At 50.3% G+C, this 10,000-nt stretch overlaps 1 protein-coding gene across 18 annotated transcripts in view; it reads left to right on the forward strand.

Annotated features, from left to right (window-relative positions):
- LOC126581107 (collagen alpha chain CG42342-like) overlaps positions 1 to 10,000 on the forward strand; it is an 85,228-nt gene that overhangs the window by 49,069 nt on the left and 26,159 nt on the right. For all 18 annotated transcript variants that reach the window (XM_050244554.1, XM_050244555.1, XM_050244557.1 and 15 more), the window contains 2 exons: positions 8,780 to 8,815; positions 9,039 to 9,110. In XM_050244554.1, the coding sequence (XP_050100511.1) occupies positions 8,780 to 8,815; positions 9,039 to 9,110 (108 nt within the window). The remainder of the gene's footprint in view (positions 1 to 8,779; positions 8,816 to 9,038; positions 9,111 to 10,000) is intronic.

The following is a 10,000-nucleotide window of genomic DNA, read 5'->3' on the forward strand; positions in this document are numbered from 1 at the left end:
TCTGGTGCTGTTCAAGTAGGAAACAGACACCAGACAGACCTGCTCCGGTGCTGGTACAAAACTCCCCCTCCGGGCCCTCACTGTCAGCCGTTTGAAAGAAATCAAATCATCACAACCTGCCTGTCGGATGTGCCCGAGTGTCTGCGCCTCCGGGAACGAACTCCATTGTTGACATAAATTTAATTCCGTCGCGACGCTACCGGGGAACAGGCCAAGGGGCCAAGGTGCCACCGACGACGACGACGACGACGGCTGACTTACGTCGTAAGTTATTGCCGTGCCGATGTGGCCTCCGCTGACAGCCGCTCCGGGCCCGGTATTGGGCTCTGACAATGAGTCGGTATGTTAATTCCCTTTCTCCTCCACTTAACGCACAACACAACCAAATCAACCAATCACTCCCTTGGACTGGCATTTCGGTTCACAGCTTCTTGGGCGTGCGACATTTGGGGAGAGAAAAAAACGGTAATCGCTCACCTCACCCTCAGCTCCGGCCCTGATGCTCCGGCTGCTATTGCTGATGGCAGCAGCAGAATCCGTAATGTGATAGATGATGATCCTACTCCGACAGAGGCTTAGGTCGTGGGGTGTGCGCAGCTAGAAGCGCTACCGCGCTAAGCGCTGTAACTCCAATAATTTATCATCCCCCAATCCGAGAATTCATACGTGGCATGCAGCAGTACGAACAGCAACACCACTACCGGCAGCTCCGAAGGAGTACATACGGAAGACACTACAGAAGAAGAAAAAATGGTGGAGAACGACGCAAACGAATGATCCTCGTGCATCGTAACCAGTTAAGAAGTGTGACTTCCGTGACAAAGATATGGGACATCGCATATCCACGAAAAAGTCATTGCAGACAGTCTCCCCAGTGAGGGGAGTTCCCGAAGGAAAGCGTGATGCCATCTGGAGCACACATGGCCTAGCGCCAACGTCAGCGTGACCAGAGCGAACTATAAGGACATTCAGCAATGGTGACCGGCGTGCAAATGGTGTTGGAAAAGAAAAATAGTTTTGCTTAATCTCTAATTGCCAATTATGCAGCAGGACGAGACGGCCGACAGACGATGATGGTGACCATCGGACCCAGATGGGTCCGCCAGTGCACCATATGAGATGCTAGCTTTTGGGTGTCCATGGAGGAGGAAGAGAAAAAAAGTTTTTTCCGCCCCGGGTTTTTTCCACCATGTCGGTAATGCTTGTCGGATGGCAAAAAACTAGCAGCGAAGGCAAATGTGTTCCCTTCCTGGTTCCGGAAAAACTATCCGCTTTTCTGGCGGACATTGGTGAGGTTCATCCGCTGGACAATTTATGGGAAGCAAGCGAGCAAGCAAGCAAACGAGCGAACAACGGTTTGTGGTTTGGATTGGGATGGGAACCGAGGGTGTGATTCAGGGTGGTGGTGAGGTGCTGCAACACAGGAATTGGAATTGGGTACGATGCATGCATACGGCATTAGCGTGGCATAGTAGTCAGACACCACGCCACACTCCGTTTGTTCTCCATTATCACATTTGGTTTTCCATCGGCCACCGCATCTGCATCTGCCCCTTATCCTCTCTGTCTGGCTCGTGGCAACCGGCCATTGTGAACAAATCGTGCAGCACCAATAGAGCGACCGATGAACGGTAGGGTCGCATGTAGTACAACTTCTCCAGATACATGATGATCTAGCCAAGCCAGACACCGCTCCGTGACACAGCGCATCGTTGCCGCCGCGAAGACAATTTGTTCGTCTCGGGAAGCAGCAGCAGCTAAGCGGACCGGGAGTTTGTGTGGCCAGAGGGTTCGGCCAGAGGGCTGTCGAGCAGAGCTGAGAAATTATTAATACACGACACTGCCAGACTGCACCCGAGACTAATCGCTCCCCGACCATGACACTGGGACGATCGTGGTGAGGGAAATGTTTGCTCTGGAACACATACACGTACTACGGGACATCCCGAAACCAGACAGTCGGACGAACAGACAGCTTGGCTGGAGCTGGCTGGATGTGCCTTGGGGAATTTCAAAGTTTGTCCGCCATTATTCAGATTCAGCAGCGGAATAGAGTACGGGTGCGTGAAAGACATTCTTCCCTTAAGATGGTACGGTAGAACGAGCGTATTAAGCTATTAGCATCCGAGCAGCATCCGAGCAGCATCCAGGGCAATCGAACTGTACGCCTGATGAATCACACAGTACCCAGCAGAAGCTTGTTCGAGAACGTGTCGTTTTGGGGTGCGTTTGGATGGAATGGATCGCCTTCGGCTTAGAAATGCAAGGAATTTCAAGAGATGGAGGACAGATGGTCGTGTTTGTCGTTTGAAGCAAATTCCTAGAATATGTAGAATAATTCCTTTGACTTCGATATGGTAAATAAATTGACTAGGGATGAGCAAAAGATCTCAATCCTTTGTTGTCAGGGTTTGTGCTTGATTTGTAAAGTAGCTTCCATCGAGCAGCTAAACCTGTAAATAGATTAGAGTTTATTTACATTCAGTTTTTCATATGCAATGAGTAGTCAATCACTGGCAAACACTATAATTTCGATTATCACGTTGAATCATTCCTTATCGTGTGAATCGTCACGATGTAATGTGCTTAGGTTACAGCATAGAGCTCAAATCATAAAATGGATGCTTGCAATCAACAAATTCTACGTAAAGCTTCGTTAAAACGAAAACTGAAGTTTTCATAATACACAGGATTAGTTTTATTTTAAGGGACTATTTCTAGTTTATAGTAATTTATTTTTAAATCAACAAAGATTTAGAGACTCTCATTTAGTTGAAACTTAAGGTTTTGTCATTCGTTAAAAGATTTGAAGATATTTAAGACGTGTTTTGTACAAATAAAAAGATTTTTTTTTCAAAACACAATGACTGTGGGTGTGTCAAATATGTGAAATAGTTTATGACAAGTCCATCTTTCATTTCTCCTATTATTTTGCATTAAGCATCAGTTAGAAAATAGTTATGATGGACAATTCTTTTCAAAAAGAAACTTAAATCGCAAAGCAACGAAAGCTTAGCGCCCAATATAAGTTTTCCTTTTTTTAACCTCTAAAAAATGCATAAGAATTGAGAAAAGCCCACTCCCGAAGCGTTTTTAATTCATCTAATCGGGCACACATGGCGACAAAACAAAAAGACACCTTCCAAGTGCAGTAATACCAGCCAACAATGGAACCTTCAATGGCATGAAAACATTAGTTGTTGTCGTTAGCATTTTTCACGCTCACACTGAAAGACGCCTCCATTTACGGCCAATTAAGAGTTTTGTAGCGAGCTGCACCGAAGCGTGCATCATGCAGGAGCTTCCTCCCCCCCCCCCCCCCCCTTTTCAAACCCGAAGAAGAAGTGAGCCCTGAAGGCTTTTCTCTCGTCACACTCTTGACGGGGAAAATCCTATTCCGAAAGGAAGCGCCTCCACTAGCACGTGGCAGCTTGTCCTGCTATTCACGAGCCGCCCATACACGATACAGCGCAAGCGGACGAATGAAAGGATCAAGTCACTCCATGTTCGGTCACTTAAAAGCCGCCTCACTGGCACTCCACTCCATGGCGCACACGCGCCGGTGAGCCACATGAGGGCTTATTATTTCTTCTTCGCGGCACACTCGAGAGCACAGCACTTTAGCCCCATGCTCCCCGTTGTAGTCCTGCCAGGAGACCGGTGACTGGCACCAGTACCGACACCGGGTACGGACCATAGGCTTGCAGTTGAACCGGAACCACCGCGTTCAACGGTGGCCGCACACTCGAGAGCATGAAAAGTCAGCTCGAATGAATGTTGACTGTTTTCTTTTCGACGTGCGACCGGTCCTGGCCGGTCGTGAAAGGAGTCGCGTCTCATGACAGCTCACCCATCCGGTGGTGCTGGTGCTGGTGGTGGTGCAATCCCTTACGGGCCAATACCCACACATGACCTGACATGAAGTGTAGTATAAAGGAAGGACGAGACTGCGGGCTTAAGCTGAGAGCCGGGGTCAACTTCTGACATCCTCCACGACGCTGCCAGGAGGGACCGGTACCCAACCCAAACCGGTAACGTGTCGTGGCGAGCTCCAGAAGGTGTAATCCTTCAAACCTTGTGGTGAATGGCGCAGTACTCGTTGGTTCTCCGGCGCAAACATAGATTGCTCCACATGGATGGGGGTGCAGATCGGTGCGCACACAAAACGGGGAACATGCTTTTGCGATGTTGCTCCTAATTGCTGATAAATTATTCCATTCTCCAGGAAAGGGGACGAAGAGGCTGACTCCCTTTTAGTGAGTGGCCTCGAGGCCGGGGAATTCACAGGTTTCACACCAGCCACACGAGGGAAACGAGATGGATGTGCAGAGCATGTATGTGCAACAATTTAATTTCAACAATGAAAACACAACCTGCTTCTAGTGCTGCTCCCCATGCACACAACAGGATCAACTTTCCCATCCTTCAACACCCAGCGGGTTGTCGTTCGGGTCTACCAACCGGCAGCTACATTTCCGTCAACAAGTATGTTGCACACCGCAGCACCTCGAGCGCCAACCACGATTCGGGGGAATTTACTTTTAGCACACAAAGTACGTATGTGCGTCTTAGTTGGCGGTGGCCTAGGGCGTGATGCTTCAGTACCACGTTTTTGGTGAACCATCGCTGGGGCGCCGGAACCGGAAAAGAACTTCTGGATTCTCTGGAGCGCTGGATCAGCAGGGCGGCATGTGAAAGCTGGAATGGTTCGTTGCATACCGTTCTACTGCAAAACCGTTGCAGCGTGCAGAACGCCCGTAGGTAGATCGCAATGTTGAGTTTTCATTTGAAACATTCAAGCACAAAGCACAGGACACAAAGCGACCCACAAAAGAGGGAGGCGGGGAGGCAAAAATGAAATGTACAAACTAGAGGATCCTGCTGCTTATAATAAACCACAACCACACCGGAAACCGGTGCGTCTCCTCGCCATGCTGCAGAATGGCCCCAACATAAAACGGTGAATTAACAGTTCCCCTGCAATTTCCATTTCCGTGCCACATCCAGCGACCAGCAGCGTGTCCGCAACGTCCGCAAAGGATGAACCCAACACAAGGGCAAAACGTTCCACTGGACGGTGTCGCTGAATGGCTAGCGAACAAAGCGAACCCGGGAATTAGCAAACCTTATGGCTTTTCGGGGCACCAGCACCAAAAAAAAAAACCCCACGGATAGTTTGCTAGCACCGAGCAAAGAATGTCTGCGCAGTGGATAAGGCACGCCGGTGTGGTAGCAAGTGGCCACGAGAAGAGAGGAAGCACAATTTATGTTTTCCGGACAAGCGACATACAAACACAGAGAGACTGGCGGAGCTCCGTGCACCTCTCCGGAAAGATGATGAAGTAGATCATTTTATAATTACCCTGGCCTGGTAAATGGGAAAACATTGGCCTTCGGTGGTGCTGGTGTTTGGCGTGGAAATCCCATGGCTGGCTTCTTGAGCTCCCGTTTTGTTTTTTGTATCACTTGCGCGTGTCCGCTCCACGGCAACAGGAGGAGCTCGGACCCAAAAAGGTGAACCCAGCCCGGCGAATTCCCTGCCCTGGAAAAGTGTAAAGTTCATCAGGCCAACGAGAATGAACCGTTCGACCGTTTTGTGGCACCAGGCCACAGGGATACAGCGTATCCTTTTCGGGGTGATTCGAAATAGTTTTGAACGCCTCCCCTCTTGTCCAAAGGGGCCCCTGCCGCGGCTTCCTTTCGCTCCGCCGCGTTATGCGAAAAGGGCGAAGGCACAAGTTTTGTGGCTGCATTCACTACAAAGTGGCGGCAGGATTAGGGTAGTAGCTCCTGGTTGCTATCACCATACGGTACCAGTCCAATCGAGTTCCTGCGCAGTCACGTGGGCGCTACTATCAAAGACGGGGAAACTTTTCAATAAGCTATTAACTTGGCAGATACTTGGCGCTAGCAACCTGGCCCTTCTTCATCATCATCCAGTATCATCATCATCATCATCATCAATAGGTGTGTTGGAGAGAGCTGATGAGCTGAAGATCGCCGAGGTTTCGCAAAGGTTCAAGTGCTTTGACCTACAGAGTAGGGCACTTCGGGTGTGGAAAGGCACCAAATCCTTCGCAAAGGCTGCGGGGATCGGAAGCTCTTTGGCAAGTTGGTATCCATTTTTAATCCCGCTGCTTCGGCATTGACCGAAAGTGCCACCGGCCTCCAGCACTCATCCCCAGCACGAACTCATTTATCTGATAAGAAGCAGCGCTTTGTTTTGGGGCGCGGTAGTTGCAAAAAAGATGATGAAAAGCAGGATTTTCCATCCTTGGCCTGTTTTTCGTACCAAAACCGTTGTGTTCACCTTCGCCATCGTCAAGGGCATCAAGTTTTTGGGGAAACAGCCCGCTGCTATTCGGTGAAAAGCCGCCACCCGCCCAAAGCCATCGATCAGATGGAATAACATTTCGAGGAAAACGTCCACATTGGTTTTAGGCAACAGAAAAGTGCTTGTGGCATTCAATCAACTTGTCGTTACTTTAAGGATCCATTGTCAGTGTTAAAAGTGTAAACTCAAGTATCAGCATCCCCCAAAAAATTATACTTGAGCTGTAGAAGCACTCACACAATAACAATGCAATCAACAGCTAGCCAACTCTCAACGGACTATCACTAAGCTGCATTATGAAAATGTAAAACAACCGCGGGTTTTTGTTGTTACAGTGAACGAACCTGCCCTCCGAGTGCCCTCCGCAGAACAAACAGCATGTCTTGAGCCAGCAGTCGCGGACCGGGATGAGTGGCAGGAAACATCAAACAACCGCCAGTCGGACGCAGGGGCCGACGATAGGGGCCGAGAAGAGAATTGAATTAGATAAATACAAATTAGAGGGAAGATATTTGAATAACATTACTCAACGTACGAAACGAGGTACCGGCGGCTTGGAGAACGGAATGTAACTTTCGCCAACACGAACCGAATGCTGGAAGCTGTACCGTGGCGGTACCACCACCACCACCACCACCACCGGGAGTGTTCTCGAACTTTTCCGATAAACTTTCCGACTGTTCTGCCGCAACAGAGTGGTGGTGTGGCGAGTGGGATGAAACTCCATCGAACTGAAGTTATTGGATTAGCGAAGCGGGTACCAGCCAAACCGATTCGGGATGATTGGGTCTGTGGCTGTTGTGGCCGCGCTCGAAGTCGACATCAAAACCGAACAACCCAAACTGGCAACTCCCAGCATCATCCATCAGTCGGTACGGTCGATTCTATCGCTACAGGCTCCGTGGTTCCACTGCTCGTGGTTTACAATGGCACCGGAGCACCTTTTGCAACATGTTTGCTCAGCGTACTCGGGCACACGCACCCATACTCAACACATGCTAATTCGCTTATGCCCGAATTGAAAGGGTAAATAAGATATCGCCGGTATAACGCTCGGTTTACCGAAACCTATGCCCCAGCAGCCATACCAGCAGAAGCGCCAGAAATTCGTCCGCACCACGACGTCAGCTTCTTCGGCGAGCTGACGCTAGCGATTTGGCGTGAGAGTTATTGGCCTCCACCGAAATTTTGCTGACATATTTACACACTTTCGCCGTCCGCTCCCCCTCTCCGCCTTGGCGGCTTTACGCACTCCAGGGTGATCGTCAATCGCCATCGTCGTAAACCCCCTGGAACGTTGGCCTTTGGATTCGGCACCCCCCCCCCCCCCCCGCGTTTATGACGATGAGCTAGCGAGAGTTACGCCCGTTGAGCTAATAAACGAACACGTGCCAAACACCGGAATACAGAACACGGGGCCCTGCAAATCGCCACCGCCGGCGATCAATAGGACCTGTGGTACGTGGATGGCGCTGCTGCGACTCGGCAGGTTTTTGGCGGGAAGATTTACCATAAAAATTGATTACCGTTCGACTACCGGAGCGTCGGTCGGAAGTCGTAAAATCTAACTCCGGATTCTGGTTCGCTGGCCCGTCCGGCACGCTGGATGCTGTGTGCAACAGCCGTCTCGACAGCGACGGCAGGAAATTTTCATTTTATGATTATCATTATTATAATTTAACAAGCACACACCGATGCCTATCGGCCAACTAGAGACAGGTTCCGGTGGATGTTCCGGTCGTACCGATCGTCCCAGCAGCAAATCGTATAAATGAAACGTCAATTTGCACCTCATGGTGCTTGAAGCGAGCGTGGCCTAGACACTCGACGCTCCTAGACGGTAACGATAGTAACGCATGGCACGCAAGTGAGCATCCAGCATGTTTCAAAGTTGTACTGCACCAGAGGTCCGTGGTGGTCCAGGAGGCTACATCATCTAAACCATACCGCTCCGATACTCTTCACCACCGGAAGTAATTGAACTCCTCCTTAGTTAGTGGTCTGGATGGCGCTAGACACTGTCGTTCATGGGTCGTTCGCTGTACAGCATGAGATTCCCCCTTGTGTTACTGTTTAATGTTCCTGTATCGTACTCTCCGGTATCGTCTCAATCGGCCATAACCTTAACACAGGCGATAGGAGACCGACTAAACGGTCGCTCGGTCGGTGCTGGAAGCGGGGTGGCATAACACGACGGCTATCAGCATGCAGCAGCCTTGATCTTATTGCGTTATTTATGGCTTCGTAGTTTATCACAGATAAGCAAGCGGCCGCTGCTCACCAGACACAGGATCTGCTCCTTGGCTAATCGAATTCTTCTCCCCCCCTTTTCTCTCTTTCTCTGTTCTTCTCTCTGTTTCCTGGACACACGACGTTTTTTCGATCTCCGGCTGATGCTGTGAATACCCTTCAACTCGGCGGTTCAACAACTTCCTCTCTCTCCAGGGTCCGATAGGATTAGACGGTCCGAAGGGTGAACCGGTAAGTACGCGAGTGTGACGCTCACTCCGGGGATATGTTCCCCCCAACCGATGCCACAAACTCATTTGTTTGCATTTCGTTATTTTTCCACTCAATTCCGGCTCACCATCTCACCTGCGGGATCTGAGTTCGCCTGGCGAACAGGACGATTCAATTAAAATGTCGGTTTTTCCTCTCTTCTCTCTCCCTTCTCTTTCTCTCTCTTTATCTCTCCTGTACACAGGGACGAGTGGGCGACAAGGGCACGAAAGGTGAAGCTGGTGTGCCGCCGGTCGACGTGTTCCAGACAGTGAAGGTAATTTATCTAGGCACCACCAATTGCTCATTCCATTCGGTTTCTTCGGGGGCTTCGGTGTCCACAGGCTCTACTCCGCAGCCAGCGATCTCTCTCTCTATCTCTCTCTCCGTGTACAGCGTCCCCTATCGGGCAGGCAGACAGGCCTTCGAGTGCAAGAAGCATCCATCACTTGAGATGTTACTGATAATAATTTGATTTAAAATGGGTCCTCATTCCTCCGGCTTTGCATCAGCGAGCCGGATGCTTAGACCGTCAACGGGAGGTGAGGTGAGCCACCACCAGACTAGAAGGGACGGGACCCACCCCAGGACGAAACCTGGAACGGGCCGCCCGACGACGAGATGTAATGAAGCGAGCAGTAATCGAGCATCGATGGGGCTGTCGAGGAGATTGTTGTGTCTAGCAAATGGTGTGAATCGCCTGGATGCTGGCCGTATACCTTGTACAGTGTACAACCAACTGGCAGTGGCACTGAATACTAAGAAGTGCAGCCGAGGCATCTGCTAGGAATGCTAGGATGTAATGGACAAGAATGTGCCGCTAATATCGCATGTCACTGTACCACATCCCTCGCCCAAGGTCCCAGACTCCGATTCAAACAACTACGGACGCCGATGTCAAGCCATGCGGAGGGGTTAATTTGACTAATACTACCACCGCATTCCAGTGTGTCCATTTACGCTGCACGGCTACAGGGAGCGATGTGCAGTGGCACTTTGCGGCAGACGTCGTCCAACGAGGCTCACATCAGACGCCATTGCAACCCGTTTGGTGCCATTCCGTTCCGTTGCACTTTGCGTATGGCGTATGATTGATGTTGTTGCCGAGGATCCGAAACGGAAACAATGGCCCAATGATCGTGACTTCCGAGGTGCAGGAGGACAGCG

Source organism: Anopheles aquasalis, chromosome 2 (genome assembly GCF_943734665.1).
Source record: "Anopheles aquasalis chromosome 2, idAnoAquaMG_Q_19, whole genome shotgun sequence".
NCBI classification, from domain to species: domain Eukaryota; kingdom Metazoa; phylum Arthropoda; class Insecta; order Diptera; family Culicidae; genus Anopheles; species Anopheles aquasalis.